Below are 18,304 nucleotides of genomic sequence, written 5' to 3'. Positions count from 1 at the left end.
GAGTCAATACATGTTAGGCTGCCATTACACGATGCAACTTGCACACCATTTTAGTTGCTTGGAACAGAGTTGCTTCTTGATTGCTTTGTGAAACACCTGCAACTATTAAGCAACTCATCTGCAACCTGGTTGCATCCAGTTGAAACTTTTCAACTGTGTGAAAATAGTTGCAAGCAAGAGCCAATCAAAACAAACACTTTTGCCACATTATCTATTGGAAGGTTCGGAATTCTGACCCAGTTGTCATGTCAACACAGCTTTCAGTGCTGTGCTGCAAAACCTGCAATCAGGGTTGACAGAACAGAGACTAGCACAACAGCAGATCTATACAAATTATCGTACAAGTTATGATTTAGCTGTCAATAAATTTAATTTTGAGGAGAACCCAAATCTCTCCCTGACCAGTTTTAACTGTAATTGTCCGCCCTGAACTCTGCTGGCAAGCTTAGTTCGTTGCTAGATTGGTTAACTGTGTTGGTGTTTGCAATTTCATTTTGGCAAGCTAACTAAATTGTACAGGCTGCATTTCTTCCATATCCTTGCTGTTACAATAAACAACAGTTGATAAACAAATGATTTGTGAAAACACAATGTAATGCAGCAGTTGACATGGAGTGAGTTTATCATTCTTAAACAAGCAGCTTCAATTTGATTGGCTGTTGCATGCCATTTTAATCGCATTTGAGTTGCTTCATGTAACAGCAAAGTTGCTTTCAACTTGCAACTGCAACTAAAATTGTGTGAAAGTTGCTTTGTGTAACCCAATCCTTAGAATCACCTTTGGCAGTGATTACAGATGTGGGTCTTTCTGGGTAAGCCTCTAAGAGTTTTCACACCTGGATTGTACAATATTTGCACATGATTATTTTTTTAAATTCTTCAAGCTCTGTCAAGTTGGTTGTTGATCATTGCTAGACAGAAATGTTCAAGTCACAGTCTGTTCTCTCTACTACCGCATGGTAAGCAGTTCCGGAGTCTGGGACCAAAAGGCTCCTGAACAGCTTCTACCCCAAAGCCATAAGACTGCTGAACAGTAAGTTAAACGACTTCCCAGACGTTCTGCTTTTCACCCCCTACCTACTGTACATGTACATCATCTAACCAAACTTACATGTACATTACCTCAATCAAACACGCCAATTACCTCGTACCCCTGTATTCTGACTTAGTATCGGTACTCCCTCTATATAACCTGTATATAGCCTCTTTATTGTTATTTTATTGCGTTATTTTATTGTGTTACTATTTTCTTTTTATCTATTTGTTAATTTTCTGACTTTTTTTAACTGCATTGCTAAGAAAGGGCTCGAAATTAAGTAATTCCATGGTCTACACTTGTTGTATTCTGCGCACGTGACAAAGAAAACTTGATTTGATTTGAATTAATACCATGCTCTAAGGGATCATCAATGTCTGCTTTATTTATTTTACCCATCTACCAATAGGTGCCCTTTTTTGCGAAGCATTGGACAATCTTCCTGGTAGTTGAATCTGTGTTTGAAATTCACTGCTCAACTGAGGGACCTTACAGATCATTTTATTTGTGGGGAACAGAAATGAGGTCGTCACTCAAAAATCATATTAGGCATTATTATTGCACACAGAGTGAGTCCATGCAACTTATTATGTGGCTTGTTAAAAGCAAGCCCCTGGAATTATTTAGGCTTGCCATAAAGGGGTTGAATACTTATTATCGAAAACATAATTCCTCTTTGACATTATGAGGTATTGTGTTTAGGCCAGTGACACAACATCTCAATGTAATAAAAACAATTTTAGGCTGAAACAACAAAATGTTGAAAAAGTCAAGGGGTGTGAATACTTTTTGAAGGGGAAAGTGTGTTGTGAAAGGGAATGTGTAGAGGCAGTTATTAGTGAGCTTCAGTTAGTGTCAGACAGACACCAACAGATGCACTGAGGAGGAGGCGGCAATATATGGAGCTTGCATGACAAAAAATCAGAGAGAACAGTTATATAAACATCAATGTCATGATTTTGTGATTAGAAGTTGGGTATTTGAGACTATAATGATTGTTATTATTGGCCTATAAAACCAAATGTATAGTTTTATTCACATATCAATTCAGTGGCGCTTAGATGTCGTTGAAAGGTCGTTGTGTCCTTGGTAAACATACTGAACAAAAACATAAATGCAACATGTAAAGTGTTGGTCCCATGTCTCATGAAATAAAAGATCCCAGAAATGTTCCTTACGCACAAAAAGCTTTCTTCTCCCCGATTTTGTGCACAAATTTGTTTTACATCCCTGTCTGTGAGCATTTCTCCTTTGCCAAGATAATCCATCCACCTGACAAGTGTGACATATCAAGAAGCTGATTAAACAGCATGATCATTACACAGGTGCACCTTGAGCTGGGGACAATAAAAGGCCACTAAAATTTGCAGTTTTGCCACACAACACAATGCCACAGATGTCTTGAGTTTTAAGGGACTGTTCAATTGGCATGCTGACTGCAGGAATGTCCAACAGAGCTGTTGCCAGACAATTGAATGTTCATTTCTAATGTTAATATGGCACCTCCAACGTCATTTTAGAGAATTTGGCAGTACTTCCAACCGGCCTCACAACTGCAGACCATGTGTATGGCGTCATGTGGGCGACCAACGTATACAACAGCGTGTTCCAGTTCCCGCCAATATCCAGGAACTACGCACAGCCATTGAAGAGGAGTGGGACAACATTCCACAGGCCACAATCAACAGCCTGATCAACTTTGTGCGAAGGACATGTGTCGCGCTGCATGAGGCAAATGGGGGTCCCACCAGAAACTGACTGGTTTTCTTTTCCACTCCCCTACCTTTTTTGGGGGTATCTCTGACCAACAGTGAAATCCATAGATTAGGGCCTAATGAATGTATTTCAATTGACTGATTTCCTTATATGAACTGTAAATCTTTGACATTTTTGCACGTTGCATTTATATTTTTGTTCACTATATATTCATTAGCCTTGCAAGCTGCTTGATCTTGCAAGCTTATATGAATGTTAGTCTGGTAATTACGAGGCTAGTATTTTATGTACCTCAGATAAAAAACAAAAAGCCATTCTTTCCACTGCAGGTCCAGAAGACAAGCCAATGCATAAAATGTTTAAATTGCATTGAGGATTTAAAAAATACCCATTAGGCTATCTGTGCATAAAAGGTCTGTGCACCGGTATAATAATTGCAGGCATCCCCCTGTACAAACATCAAAGACATAGGAACAATACATGACACTCAGGAGTGAGCACTGTATTTCAAAATGACTTTCCTCAGAAGAAATGGCAATGGGGTGGTTAAGCTCCACATTAGTACGCCTATGTCTCCAGAGTTGGACACTCAGGTCTATTTCAATGTTTCTCATGCAAACGCTTTATTCGATGCTAATTGAATAAATACAATTACAATTCTCCCCGAAAAACTCAATTCTTGATGTTTGCTGTAGACTGACTAGAGTCACCAGACCCACATGTACATGGTAAAATCACAAGAGTGAATTCAACTCCTATGGAGTGAAATGTAACACTATTTGGGGGTTTATATGGTTCCACCCCCATTTTGTGTTAAAACTACTCTGATCATGGTGTTGATATTTTGGGATTTAAAACAACACTAAATGGAGTAAATTTCCAACTCTCAAGAGAGTTGCTTAAATGTAACACCAATTGACATTTTACTATTTTCAGTGTTGTTTTGAATTAACAATCACCTCCAGCAGAGTACATTTCTCTTTCGGTTTACTTCCTTTGTGTTATAAGGGTGTTAAAAACATATATGAATATTTCTTAATGTTTCACATTATGGTGGTTTGTAATGTGAAATGAAATCTCTACTGGAATCCAACTTGCAGGAAGATATCCAACAATTTTACATCCCCATAATTTGCTTATAGAACACCTGTCATGATAGGGAAGAAAATACAGTACAATGGAGACTACCAACTACACCATATAAACTGGAACAACTATCTCACTACTGGTTGCTAGAAATCCAACCATTTACCGATTGGATTAGTTTAGAAAAATCTAAGTTTCTTATATTTGTGTAGCATAAGATAAAAAAACAACCAATGTGCATGCAAAAACACAGATATTGAAACAAACAATTTAATAAATCAAGCTTCAACAGAGCAAGCTGGGAAATTCAACTCCAGTTATCAACACTAACTCCACAGAGCATATCACTCTCTTGGGGGTTAAAATAACTCCTAGTAGAGTCAATTTAACCCAAATGTTTTTAACACTGTGATTTCAACTATCCTTGATTTACTGTGTAGAAGCTACAGGAGGAAATACCTCGTCGAATAGAAACACGTCACTATACAATAGGCCTATGTCTATGTCAAGTTAAAACGATTCTGTTTCGGAGCAATACTTTTTCGACTTCAAAGTCCTGGTTGATTCCTCAATAAGTGGTATAGAATTATCACTACGCGAGGTGCGCATAGAGCTCTCCAATGCGCCCGACTTGCGCGTGGCCTTCACCATTGAGTCCTCGCTAGACTGCAACTCCATGAGCTCCAGCTCGTGCTTGGCCGCAGTCTCGAGCAATCTCTGCTTATTGTAAAAAATAACGAAGTTGTTGATAATGGGGTGAATGGGCAACGCGATGGCTATCACCCCACACAGGAAGCTGATGGCTGCGTTGCACTTTCCGAGCGTGGTTTTGGGGTAAATGTCTCCATAGCCTACGGTCGTCATGGTGATAATAGCCCACCAGAAGGACTGTGGGATGCTACTGAAGAGGGTCTCCGGGTGGCTTTGCTCCAGGGTGTAGCCCAGTGCTGAGAACACGAATATCCCTATGCCCATGTACATAAGGAGCAACCCCAGCTCTTTGAAACTCCTCTTCAGCGCATAGGTGAGAGTCTGTAGCCCGGAGGAGTGACGCGCCAGTTTGAAGATCCGGGCAATACGCATGATGCGAAGCGCCTGGACCGCTTGCTGGACCTTGGCCAGATCCATCATGGCCGTACCCAGGTAAGTTAGGGTCAGCACCACGTAAAAGGGCATGATAGCCATGAAGTCTATTATGTTCATAAAGGATAGGAAAAAGTGCAGTTTGTTTGGGGAGGACATAAAACGCAGCAGATATTCTACGGTGAACCAGCCTATGCAGGCTGTCTCGATGGCCTCCAGCGTTGGGTGTTCCACAAGGTCTCCCTCGTCGTCCTCCATTTGGACTTCTGGAATGGTACCCACGCACATCACCAAGGATGACACAAGGACGAAGAGGAAAGATGCAATGGCGATAATGCGCGCAGGCAATGAGGATTCCGGTTTCTCCATGAGTTTCCAAAGGAACTTTTGGTACCGCACTGAGCGGTTGACAGAAGGGACTACATCTAGATCATCCAAGATAAGCTTCACTTTGTTGGCAATCTCAGCCAGCTCTTCCTCCTTTTCAGTCAAGTCACTTTTACAGCACTCGTCCAAATAGCTTTGGTCAATTTTCCAGAATTCCATCTCTTTAATAAAACAAATGGGACAGATTCCTCGTTTGATGTGAATCTCACCGAAGTAATACACGTCAATGATACATCTGAAAGCGTCAGGATCCCGGTCAAAATAAAACTCCCTTTTACCGGGGTCGTAGTCATCACAAAGTGAGTAGATAATGTCATAATTCAGTGTTGAGCAGTTGATAAGTTCTGCAAGTCGACTCTCCGGGTAGCGGTTAAGCACATCCCCGTATAAAACGAGCTTCACCCCGCCAATGTTCACGGCTATCTCGGCTTCATCCCTCGTGTCCAAGCTGTTGTAGTTCCTATATCGGGGTTTGGGTATAGTCCACATCTTTCCTGCTGTCATAGGCTATTTTTGGCGTCGAAAATGTCGAAATGTAATCAACAGACTTGTGTTTCATGTGCATGAACAGTTTAAAGTGCAGGTAGCCTATAAAGTATACTAAATTTTAAAAAGGAGGAAAGCCATTGCGCAAAACCCCGCTCTGTGCTCTCCCATTACCAAAGCAGCAATTAAGTAATCTCGCTCTCTGTCTCTCATTTCTCCTCTCTCTCTCTCTCTCTCTCTCTCTCTCTCTCTCGCTCTCGCTCTTTTTCTCTCTCACACACACACTCACACTGACACACACTGCTGCTGCGCCTCTGAGCTCTGTGGGCGGATATCCTCTGTGGGAGGATATTACTCTGCTTGAAGTTTTGAATTTACCAAACCGGCATGGGCAATTAACACAATTATTCCGTATGGTTGAAGTGAGGTGATATGATGTGAGTACAGTGGCGACCCGTCATTAAGGGCAGTTGGGGCTACCTGTTTTGCATGCTATTTTGACAATAATACGTATCACATATCAGTTTGCAAACAATGTAAAAAAAATATTATAATTTAGTTAATAAAGCCACATACAAACATGGTCTCTTTATTTTCTGGAGTAAGTCATCTCGAAAATGCAGGTGTTTCAGCCTAGGTCAGTGCTGTCTGTGGGGGTGAGGAACATCGGGTTGGTAATGTTCTCTAGTTGCGCCGTGATTGGCTCAGTGTTCTCTCATTCATGGGGACACTATGTCATCGCAAAATCTACGGGGAGAGCTCGAAAATTCAAGCCCCTTGGGTGCTGCCATGGAGTTACATTAGAAGTGCCCATCCAAAAAGGCTCAAGGTCATTGGTCATAGATAAAATTACGTCAAATCACGTTATATCTACCACAGCTTTGAATGGACTGATCATGTCAACATCATACTTTCAAAATCTTAGCTAGCAAGCTAGCAGTCCAGTCATCACGAATCAAGTCGAAAATCTACTTACAAATCCTTTTCAAACGTTGTTATATGAAGAGAAATTATGAAGAGAAATTAGAGATAAAACATATCGGTGCATTGGACATAAACACAAGTTGAAATCGCAAATTCAACATTGAGTGGTTTGGAAGGAATCAGTAGCTAACTGCAAGAATTGTAAAGCAATCACTAGCCTGCTATTCATTGGAGTGGTGTGTGGTCAAAGTCTGGGTTAAAGGTCTATTTATCAAGCTTAAAATGATAAACATTCAATATTTAGCCATGCTGTGAACCCAGCATGACTTCTGCTGCCTTCAAAACAACTGGAAACTCGGGAACTGGGAAATAGGTTTTGAACGGACATCCAACTCAGAATTCCAAGTCGGGAACCCGTGCCTCTTTCTAGAGCTGCGACCTGAAGATCACTGACATCATGATTCAACCTTGTTTTTTCTGAGTTCCCATTTGTCTTGAAAGCAACATAAATCCAGAGAATGCCAGACTTTGATGACAAAGTCTGATGACAAAGTTTTGCATGAAGGACCACCTAAGTGATCAAGTGACCCAGGGTTTATAAGCCGGACATCTACTCTGCCACACGAGCATGCTTTTGCGGCCCAGTCGATAGCGCGCTGGACTTTGGGCTAGAAGGTTGAGGGTTCGAGACCTGCTCCTTACCTGTTTCATTACATTGGTGTCAGAAGTGATCGGACCTTGCATCCACGACAGTGCTTGTGCTTGACCGGTGAGCGCGTACCTATAAGACGTTGAGTTGCAAGCTAGCGCGAGGACGCGCTCTTTGAAAGGAGGGAGTAGTGTAACGACCCTGGGTTTATAAGCGTGGATATCTACTCTGCCGCACGAGCATGCTTTTGCGGCACAGTCGATAGCGCGCTGGACTTCGGGCTAGAAGGTCGAGGGTTCGAGACCTGCTCCTTGCCAGTTTCATTACAATACTTTGGTTTCGGGGCTCTCAACGAATCATCTGAGGGTGATTCTTCGACCAGCCTTCATTATTGTAGAGCACTCAATCGATTCACTTTATATGTGTGTGTTGTATTGACCTGCACCCTTATTAATAAGTGAATAAAAATGTAGTTTAAGTATAACTCTGACTTGTGTGATAAGTTTTTCTCTCTGCATTTGATGGTAAAGAAATTAACCACCACATCTCAATTGTCAGTAGAAACCACATTTATTTAACCAAGTCAGCCGTACTGTCACGTCCTGACCTTAGTTCCTTTTTTATGTCTCTATTTTAGTTTGGTCAGGGCCTTGAGTTGGGGTGGGCATTCTATGTTTTGATTCTGTGTGTTATATTTCTAGGTGTTTGGCCTGGTATGGTTCCCAATCAGAGGCAGCTGTCAATCGTTGTCTCTGATTGAGAACCATACTTAGGCAGCCTGTTTTCCCACTATGGTTTGTGGATAGTTGTTTTCTGTTTTGTGTATTGCACCTTGCAGAACTGTTCATTTGTTGTTTTTGTGTCACGTTCTGACCTTTATTTCCTTTGTTTTGTATTTATTTAGTATGGTCAGGGCGTGAGTTGGGGTGGGCAGTCTATGTTTGTTTTTCTATGATTTGGGGATTTGTATGTTTCGGCCTAGTATGGTTCTCAATCAGAGGCAGGTCTCATTAGTTGTCTCTGATTGAGAATCATACTTAAGTAGCCTGGGTTGCACTGTTTGTTTGTGGGTGATTGTCTATGTTAGTTGCTTGTGTCAGCACAAGTCTCATTTATAGCTTCACCGTCGTTATTGGTTTATTGTTTTTGTATTCAGTGTTCAGTACTTTCTTTAATTAAATATTCATCATGAACACATACCACTCCGCATTTTGGTCCTCCGATCCTTCTCGCTTCTCCTCTTCAGATGAAGAGGAGGAAGACCGTGACATTTTGTTCAAGTGTTCGTATTTATTAAACGCATGATAAATACTTACCACGCTGCACCTTGGTCCTCTTCTCCTTCTCTCGACGACATTCGTTACACATACCAGCTATGTTTTTTTAAAAGAATGAACTGTTTCGCTGCAAGAGGCTCCGCTGATAGCCAGGTGTAGCAGTGGTAATGTGTTGGGACTGCTGTTGGGACAGCTTTATGTAGTCCCTAACAGTTTGTGGGCACCGTTTGTCACCGTTATGGTGCAATTCATGTATTGTTCAGTATTGTGTAGTGGCTTTGCTGGCATGCATATTATTATTAGTATTTTTTGCCCCACCAAGATTTACATGCTAGAATCGTCACTGTGTGAGTGGGAATTGATGCAGAACTTGTTGGTGAGCGCATGGCACACTACAATACATATCTGTCTTGACAACACATAAGAAAATAAAAAAACGTAGTCTGGGAAATGAATACGCATTTTCCTATATACCAACATAAAGTGTCTTAATAGGGCATCGGGCCACCGCGAGCCACAACAGATTCAACGCTCCTTGGCATAGATTCTACAAGTGTCTGAAACTCTATTGGAGGGATGTGGCACAATTCTTCCACAAATGGTGTTTGGTTGATGGTGTGTTGGTGATGGCGCTGCTCCAGAATCTCCCATAAGTGTTCAATTGTGTCGAGATCTGGTGACTGAGACGGCCATGGCATCATGCTCATCAAACCATTCAGTTACCATTTGTGCCCTGTGGATGGGGGCATTGTCATGCTATGGGGGCACATAGCCATGGTAGCCAAAATAATGGTAAAAAATAGCCTGCCCAGAATTTTTATTCATAACCCTAAGCATGATGGGATTTTAGCTGCTTAATCAACTGGAACCATAGCTGTGTGGAGGCACCTGCTTTCAATATAATTTGTGTCCCTCATTTAGGCCTACTCGTGTTTCCATTATTTTGTCAGTTACCTGTACATGATTAGCATGAACAATTATAGATAACACAAGGACATCTGTCACGGCTGTTGAATAAGGAGGACCAAGGTGCAGGGTGGTGAGCGTACATATTCCTTTATTTAGAAAAAAAGACGCTGAACAAAACAATAAACACTACAAAACAAACTGTGAAGCAAAAAGCTATGTGCCCTAAACAAAGTCTACTTCCCACAAAGAAAGGAGGGAAAAAGGGCTACCTAAGTGTAACAGTATAACTTTAGACCGTCCCCTCGCCCATACCCGGGCGCGAACCAGGGACCCTCTGCACACATCAATAACAGTCACCCAAGAAGCATTGTTACCCATCGCTCCACAAAAGCCACGGCCCTTGCAGAGCAAGGGGAACTACTACTTCAAGGTCTCAGAGCAAGTGACGTCACCGATTGAAACGCTATTTAGCGCGCACCGCTAACTAAGCTAGCCGTTTCACATCCGTTACATAAGTATGGTTCCCAATCAGAGACAACAATAGACAGCTGTCCCTGATTGAGAACCATACCCGGCCAAAACATAGAAACACCAAATCATAGAAAACGAAACATAGAATGCCAACCCCAAATCACACCCTGACCAAACCAAATAGAGACATTAAAAGGCTCTCTACGGTCAGGGCGTGACAACATCACATTTACCATACAAAAACTTCTATTGCAGTCACAAAGTGTAAAAACGTGATATTTCTGTTATGGTTTTTGTAAGGCAAAAAGATCAGTATTACAACATCACAGATCCACAGTCATGTATCAGCAATACCTCAGAATCACATCCCTAGTTGGTGTCATGAGGATTTAGCTTCATACCAATCCTCTCAGATCGAGTCCAGAACTGGGTGGATTTCAGGTTTGGGCGCAAGAAATAGAACTGTTGCTGTTGACTTGGTAGTTTAGTCCACACTTTGAGGGTGAATTCTGTAGGCACAACATGGATGTATTTTCTGTTGCATATCATTGGTCCCGACCTGCAATAGATTTTGTATACATTCATATGGTCACATAATACCATGTAGGCCAAGTGGGGCCAAATCAAGGATCAGCAGTACATATATTTTCTTTGGTCTGTAGATCATATCTAGAAATGGATTCTCAACATCTGAAAAAGGTTGCTTGCTTGTAGTCATTGAAGATCATCAAAGCTGAAAAAGTGTATCTGAAATTTGAATTCCTGGCTATCTTGATATTAATAATATCTAAATCTTTAAAATCTTTGCTAAGATCAACCACTTATTTAAAGGGTTTTGGTATTTTTACAGGGTTTATTCTCGTCCATGGGGAGTTCAGGATGCATTGACAACCCAATCCCAATCCCAAACCAATCCCTCCTTTCTAACCCTAGAGCCTTTTTGACTTCCCTTCATCCAACTGAAAGGACTAGATATGTATTAACAATATGATAATCTCTCAATTTTAACCCTCTGGTGGCAAGGTAGAGGCCCACCATATTGTTAATACTTATTTAGGCTTTTGAAGTTAACAGGGAACTAGGTTAATTTGGGATTGGGGCCCACTCCTCATTGGCTACTTACTAGCTAGGATCCAGAGGCATGACACTGATCTGGACACAGATGTAGGAGTAGTAGCCCTGCGGAAACACAGCGCTCAATCCTGTCATTTCAAGGGCCACCTGGCAGACAGAGGGAGACAGAGAGCATAATATCTCAACAGTGTTCCGCAGTGATAGCAGGGACAATCTACTAACACTTAACAAAAATGTAAACGCAACATGTAAAATGTTGGGCTCATGTTTCAGGAGCTGAAATCAAAAATCCCAGAAATGTTCCATACGCACCAAAAAAATGTGCACAAATTTGTTTACATCCCATCTCCTTTGACAAGATAATCCATCCACTTGACAGGTGTGGAATATCAAGAGCTGATTAAAGAGCATGATCATTATTTATACCTTGTGCTGGGGACAATAAAAGGCCACTCCAAAATGTGCAGTTTTGTCATACAACACAATGCCAAGTTTTGAGGGAGTGTGCAATTGGCATGCTGACATGTCCACCAGAGCTGTTGCCAGAGATTTTAATGTTAAGTTCTCTACCAAAAGCCGCCTCCAACGTTGTTTTAGAGAATTTGGCAGTACTGTACATCCATCCGGCCTCACAACCTGCAGACCGCATGTAATCACGCCAGCCCAGGACCTCTACATCTGGCTTCTTCACCTGCGGGATCATCTGAGACCAGCCAACCAGACAGCTGATGAAACTGTGGGTTTGCACAACTGAATAATTTCTGCACAAACTGTCAAAAACCGTATCATGGAAGCTCATCTGCATGCTCGTCAACCTCACCTGGGTTTTGACCTGACTGCAGTTTGGTGTCGTAACTGACTTCAGTGGGCAAATGCTCCTCTTCGAATGCCACTGGCACGCTGGAGAAATGTGCTCTTCACAGATGAATCCCGGTTTCAACTGTACCGGGCAGATGGCAGACAGCGTGCATGGCGTTGTGTGGGCGAGCGGTTTATTGATGTCAATGCTGTAAACAGAGTGCCCCATGGTGTTGGTGGGGTTATGTTATGGGCAGGCTTAACCTACAGACAACGAACACAATTGCATTTTATCGATGGCAATTTCAATGCACAGAGATACCGACAAAAAGATCTCCCCTCTGATGACGGTAGATGTGATGGGGAGATGAGGGGAGAACAGTGAGCATACTATTGCTAGTCTCTTAGCTGTAGAATGTCAGCTGTCAGAACTTTCTTAAGTCAGAAACCCTTGACTTTTTCCACATTTTGTTACGTTACAGCCTTATTCTAAAATGGATTAAATCGTTTTTTCCCTCATCAATCTACACACAATACTCCATAATAGAGCAAAAACAGGTTTTAAGAAATTTCTGCTAATTAAAAAAAAAATCTAATTATGAAATATCACATTTATATAAGTGTTCAGACGCTTTGCTCAGTACTCTGTTGAAGCACCTTTACAAGCAATTACAGACTCGAGTCTTCTTTGTTATAATGCTACAAGCTTGGCACACCTGTATTTGGGGAGTTTCTCCTATTCTTCTCTGCAGATAATGTCAATCTCTGTCAGGTTGGTTGGGGAGTGTCGCTGCACAGCTGTTTTCAGGTCTCTCCAGAGATGTTCGATCGGGTTCAAGTCCGGGCTCTGGCTGGGCCACTCAATGACATTCAGAGATTTGTCCCGAAGCCACTCATGCATTGTCTTGGCTGTGTGCTTACGGTCATTGTCCTGTTGGAAGGTGAAAATGTATCAATTGACCAATTCGACACATTTGGGCAAACTCCTGGCAGACTTGATACAACATATTGTGTAGTAATGTAATTGTTCACTGGATTAGTCGGAAACGTTGCACACACCATTGCTGCCATCTGGTGACCAAAATCTCATTCAAGCCAATGGAAAAGCAGGAAACAAAATGTCAGCATCCTCGTAGCATAAATGAATCATGAAAGAAGAACTTAAAGAGGTAATGAGTTAGTAGAGTAAATTACTACTAGCCTATAACATAGTGAGGAAACACACAAGCACAAAATACTCCAACATGACAATAAAAATGGCTTTTACCTCTCAGTTTGAGTGAGTGTCCAGTCTAGAGGGGTCATCTGACACACCCAGGAGGACGTCTAATGTACCAACCTGGGAGATTAGAAGTGGAAACGTTACAATCGTAACACTTGAAGTGTAAACATATAACAGGTGATTACATTGTAACATTCCACTTAGCCTCAAAACAAGGAGCAGGTTTCAGTTAGCTTTTTCCCACAATTGAAATGTAGGACAAGCTAGTAGACCTTATCGATCAAGTTGAGTGAAATGGGTCTCGTGGAAAACCTTCTGAAAGACTCTAAACCACCACTTGAAGAGTGAAATCTGAGCCCACCACTTCACCAGAGAAGGCAACTGAACACCTTTGTCCTGTAAATATATAATACTCTTGAGTCTGACCACTGCTGACCTGAACACCATCAGCCATCGCAGATGTATTGTGTGGAATATTGACTGTGAGGTGGAAATACTTGTCCAACTGTGGTCTCGTTAAACTTTAATTTCTAGTGGATCGCAGTGTTGTCATTCATTACATTTACATTTAAGTCATTTAGCAGACGCTCTTATCCAGAGCGACTTACAAATTGGTGCGTTCACCTTAAGACATCCAGTGGAACAGCCACTTTACAATAGTGCATCTAAATCTTTTAAGGGGGTGAGAAGGATTACTTTATCCTATCCTAGGTATTCCTGAAAGAGGTGGGGTTTCAGGTGTCTCCGGAAGGTGGTGATTGACTCCGCTGTCCTGGCGTCGTGAGGGAGTTTGTTCCACCATTGGGGGGCCAGAGCAGCGAACAGTTTTGACTGGGCTGCGCGGGAACTGTACTTTCTCAGTGGTAGGGAGGCGAGCAGGCCAGAGGTGGATGAACGCAGTGCCCTTGTTTGGGTGTAGGGCCTGATCAGAGCCTGGAGGTACTGAGGTGCCGTTCCCCTCACAGCTCCGTAGGCAAGCACCATGGTCTTGTAGCGGATGCGAGCTTCAACTGGAAGCCAGTGGAGAGAGCGGAGGAGCGGGGTGACGTATTACCATAGAGCTGCTGTGTTGTCAGATGTGAGTTGCTACTGTACATAGAAAATGCTAATGTTATGTCATGCTTGGGAGGTCAATGAAGGAGGTACACTCCAAGCCAAGTGACTTTGTTTGTCTATTTGAGCCTCTTGGTAGCTATGAGACACAAATCCTAACCTTCAATTCTGGGATGGAGAACATGAAGCTGGTGGCAAGTTTGGTTTTGGCTACAGAGTGCTTGAGTTTCTCCAGAGACTGTGAGCTGGTCCTGTCCAGAGGAACAGATATCAACCAGAAGTCTGTCATGACTTGTGCACCCTGGTGACACCTCTCTCTGCCTTCCATGTGGCGTCCCCTAATCTCCAAAAACATAGAAAATGAAATAGTAACTTATTATGTGGACCCCATTCCATATAAAATGGGCTATATAGGACAATGCAGCTTTATAACACAGCATAGAATACTGCAATTTATTAAGTAATTTAGATCATGTAGCTACTGGACATGGTTTTGTCATCATGGCCATTAATAAAATAATGAGGAACCATACACCTTAATCTAACAGGCTAGCTCAAGTGGATTTGACATGAAAAGAAAAATCTGATTTCTTCCCTATATTGTTATCATTGGGTCCATTGCCGTAATGAAGAGCACTTTAATAGTTTGACAAAAACGAATAATTGAGATGTCAATAAGTGGTTTACATCAGAAAATCAACACATTTGACATCTAAGGCTACTACTGCCCATCCCCTATTCCGAGCTACTGTACGCTCACAGTGATCAGACATTGGTGGCTTGGGAAGAGAGAATTTCACAGCTTCCCGCGCCGAACCTCTGGGCGAAGACAGGACAGCCTTCTGCTAAAATGAGCATTGTTACATCATTGAGAACGAACAGGTAAATGCGCCAACATTTACATACAGCCAGTGACTCATTGCTTATTCAGAGGCATCCTCTCAAGTTTCCCATATCTATGCACTGACTTATTTTAACAAACTGGTCTCAGAGCATTGCATATTATTCTGTATGCAGTGGCGTGTATTTATGGCTGACAAGGGAATCCAGACTTTCCCCCAAAAATGACCAACAAAAATACATGGGAAGCCAGTTTGGATTTGGTTTCAGACTAACCACATCACAAGCCAAACTTGAATTGTTGCATCTTGTTGTGTTGTTATCCTCCAGTGGCTAGCTAGATAGCTAAAATGATCCCTTTCCTAAATTAGCCATCGATGGAGATAGGGATTTGGACTTACCTAGCTTGAACATGCTTTAGGTCGTGTAACTGTTTGTTACGTGCAATATGTTTTGTGGACTTCACCAGACAGATGTTGATCTCCCGGTTTTATAATGAAACAAATGTGTGGTTGAATTTATTCTGCCACTCTGTTTTTTTACTGTCTCGGCCTTAGGCCTATATACAGTATGTTACAAATTAAAATTCATATTATATGTTACAAATATGCAAAAGGTGGCTAGGTGGCTAAAGTTAGCTAGCTGGCTAACATTAGCTGTGCTAGAACTTAGGGTTAGGGGTTAAGGCGGCTACACGGTTTACGTGCGTAGATCTACGTGTGTGCATGCTCATAGGTGGACTTGGTTTTGGGGGGTAGCTGACTCTTTTCGTTGCGTTACATAATGATCGAAGTGTGATCATAGTCAGGAGCAACTTCAGCTCCCAACTCATTGCAGGCCAGCTGCTGCTACCAAGGCCAGAGTTCTTGTCGGGGGACCCAACAATTCCCGCTGATGGTAAACCTGATGCGACCATATCCATGTAAGATATACTAAATACATTTGATTATACATATGATGTGAAAATTATACCAATATAGACGCTGTAATTATATGCTTCACATAAAAGGGATCTGACATCCCAGTAAGAGAATAAGGGCCTACTGTATGTCCAAAACATAGGCTACACCAGCGTTTCCCAAACTTGGTCCTCAGGACCCTAAGGGGTACACATTTTGGTTGTTGCCCTAACACTTCACAGCTAGTTCAAATGATCAAAGCTTGATGATTAGTTGTTTATTTGAATCAGCTTTGTAGTGCTAGGGGAAAAACTAAATGTGCACCCCTTGGGGTCCGAGTTTGGGAAACCCGGGGCTACAGTTGTTTGCCTTCATGTTCCTGTTTTTTTACCTTATTTAACTAGGCAAGTCAGTTAAGAACAAATTCTTATTTTACAATGACGGCCTACCCCGGCCAAATCCTCCCCTAACCTGGACGTTGCTGGGTCAATTGTGTGCCGCCCTATGGGACTCCCGATCACGGCCGCTTGTGATACAGCCCGGGATCAAACCAGGGTCTGTAGTGACGCCTCTAGCACTGAGATGTAGCGCCTTAGACCGCTGTGCAATTCAGGAGCCTGGAAACGCTTATTTTATTCAAAGGTTCTTCTGGCTTTGATGACTCCAACAAGATCTACAACTACCACCACTCAATAGTCAGAAGAATTTCCTGGGGGAAATTCCCTTGAGGTTGCGCCAGAGAAAGCTGAGACCATTGTGAAGGCCTATGTGGCTCTCCACAATTACTTTTGCACTACAGACACTGACAACACAGTCATCAACACAATACATCCACCTCACGTTTATTGAAAGCTTCACACCCACTGGGGACCTGCGTACTGGAGAGTGGAGACAGCTGGTACAAGGGGACATCAGCTTCCTGGACCCAAGAAACAGCTCAACATACAGGGCAACCAGAGTTGCTATAGACAAGCGCAGCAACCTCAAGGACTACTTCCTCACACCAGCTGGTCAAGTGTCTTTCCAGGATTCTGCTATCACACGTGGCACCCTAGAGTAAATGTTGGAATTTGGTTTGGAAAATGTGCGCATGTACAGTTGAAGTCTGAAGTATACATACACTTACAGTTGAAGTTGGAAGTTTACATACACCTAGGTTGGAGTCATTAAAACTTGTTTTTCAACCACTCCACAAATTTCTTGTTAACAAACTCTAGTTTTGGCAAGTCGGTTGGGACATCTACTTTGTGCATGCCACAAGTAATTTTTCCAACAATTGTTTACAGACAGATTATTTCACTTATAATTCACTGTATTACAATTCCAGTGGGTCAGAAGTTTACATACACTAAGTTGACTGTGCCTTTAAACAGCTTGGAAAATTCCATAAAATGATGTCATGGCTTTAGAAGCTTCTGATAGGCTAATTGACATCATTTGAGTCAGTTGCAGGTGTACCTGTGGATGTATTTCAAGGCCTACCTTCAAACTCAGTGCCTCTTTGCTTGACATCATGGGAAAATCAAAAGAAATCAGCCTAGACCTCAGAAAAAATATTGTTGACCTCCACAAGTCTTGTTCATACTTGCGAGCAATTTCCAAACACCTGAAGGTACCACGTTCATCTGTACAACCAATAATATGCTATAATAATAATATGCTAGTATAAACACCATGGGACCTGAGCCGTCATACCGCTCAGGAAGGAGACGCGTTCTGTCCCTTATGTGTACTTTGGTGCGAAAAGTATAAATCAATCACAGAACAACAGCAGAGGACTTTGTGAAGATGATGGAGGAAACAGGTACAAAAGTAAAATGAGTCCTATATCGCTCAGCAAGGAAGAAGCCACTGCTCCAAAACCGCCATTAAAAAGCCAGACTACGGATTTCAACTGCACATGGGGACAAAGATCTTACATTTTGGAAAAATGTCTTCTGGTCTGATGAAACAAAAATAGAACTGTTTTGCCATAATGACCACCGAAGTAAGAACACCATCCCAACCGTGAAGCACGGGAGTGGCAACATCATGTTGTGGGAGTGTTTTGCTGCAGGAGGGACTGGTGCACTTCACAAAATAGATGGCATCATGAGGTAGAAAAATTATGTGGATATATTGAAGCAACATCTCAAGACATCAGTCAGGAAGTTAAAGCTTGGCTGCAAATGGGTCTTCCAAGTGGACAATGACCCCAACCATACTTCCAAAGTTGTGCTAAAATGGCTTAAGGACAACAAACTCAAGGTATTGGAGTGTCCATCACAAAGCCCTGACCTCAATCCTATAGAACATTTTGTTAGCAGAACTGAAAAAGTGTGTGCGAGCAAGGAGGCCTACAAACCTGACTCAGTTACACCAGCTCTGTCAGGAGGAATGGGCCAAAATTCACCC

General features: G+C 42.2%; 1 protein-coding gene across 1 annotated transcript; it reads right to left on the bottom strand.

Annotated features, from left to right (window-relative positions):
- Positions 1–3,423: 3,423 nt before the first annotated feature.
- Positions 3,424–5,961, bottom strand: LOC115138999 (potassium voltage-gated channel subfamily F member 1-like). The gene has a single exon (XM_029676175.2). The coding sequence runs from the start codon at positions 5,810–5,812 to the stop codon at positions 4,349–4,351; it is 1,464 nt and encodes a 487-aa protein (XP_029532035.1). The 5' UTR covers positions 5,813–5,961; the 3' UTR covers positions 3,424–4,348.
- Between the last annotated feature and the right edge of the window lie 12,343 nt (positions 5,962–18,304).

Source organism: Oncorhynchus nerka, linkage group LG12 (genome assembly GCF_034236695.1).
Source record: "Oncorhynchus nerka isolate Pitt River linkage group LG12, Oner_Uvic_2.0, whole genome shotgun sequence".
NCBI lineage: Eukaryota > Metazoa > Chordata > Actinopteri > Salmoniformes > Salmonidae > Oncorhynchus > Oncorhynchus nerka.
Note: the sequence above shows the minus strand (reverse complement) of the source record. Positions and strands in the feature narration are given on the sequence as shown.

Excerpts from the sequence above, each read along its gene's own strand:
- LOC115138999 (XM_029676175.2), bottom strand. The coding sequence starts at position 5,812 with ATGACAGCAGGAAAGATGTGGACTATACCCAAACCCCGATATAGGAAC.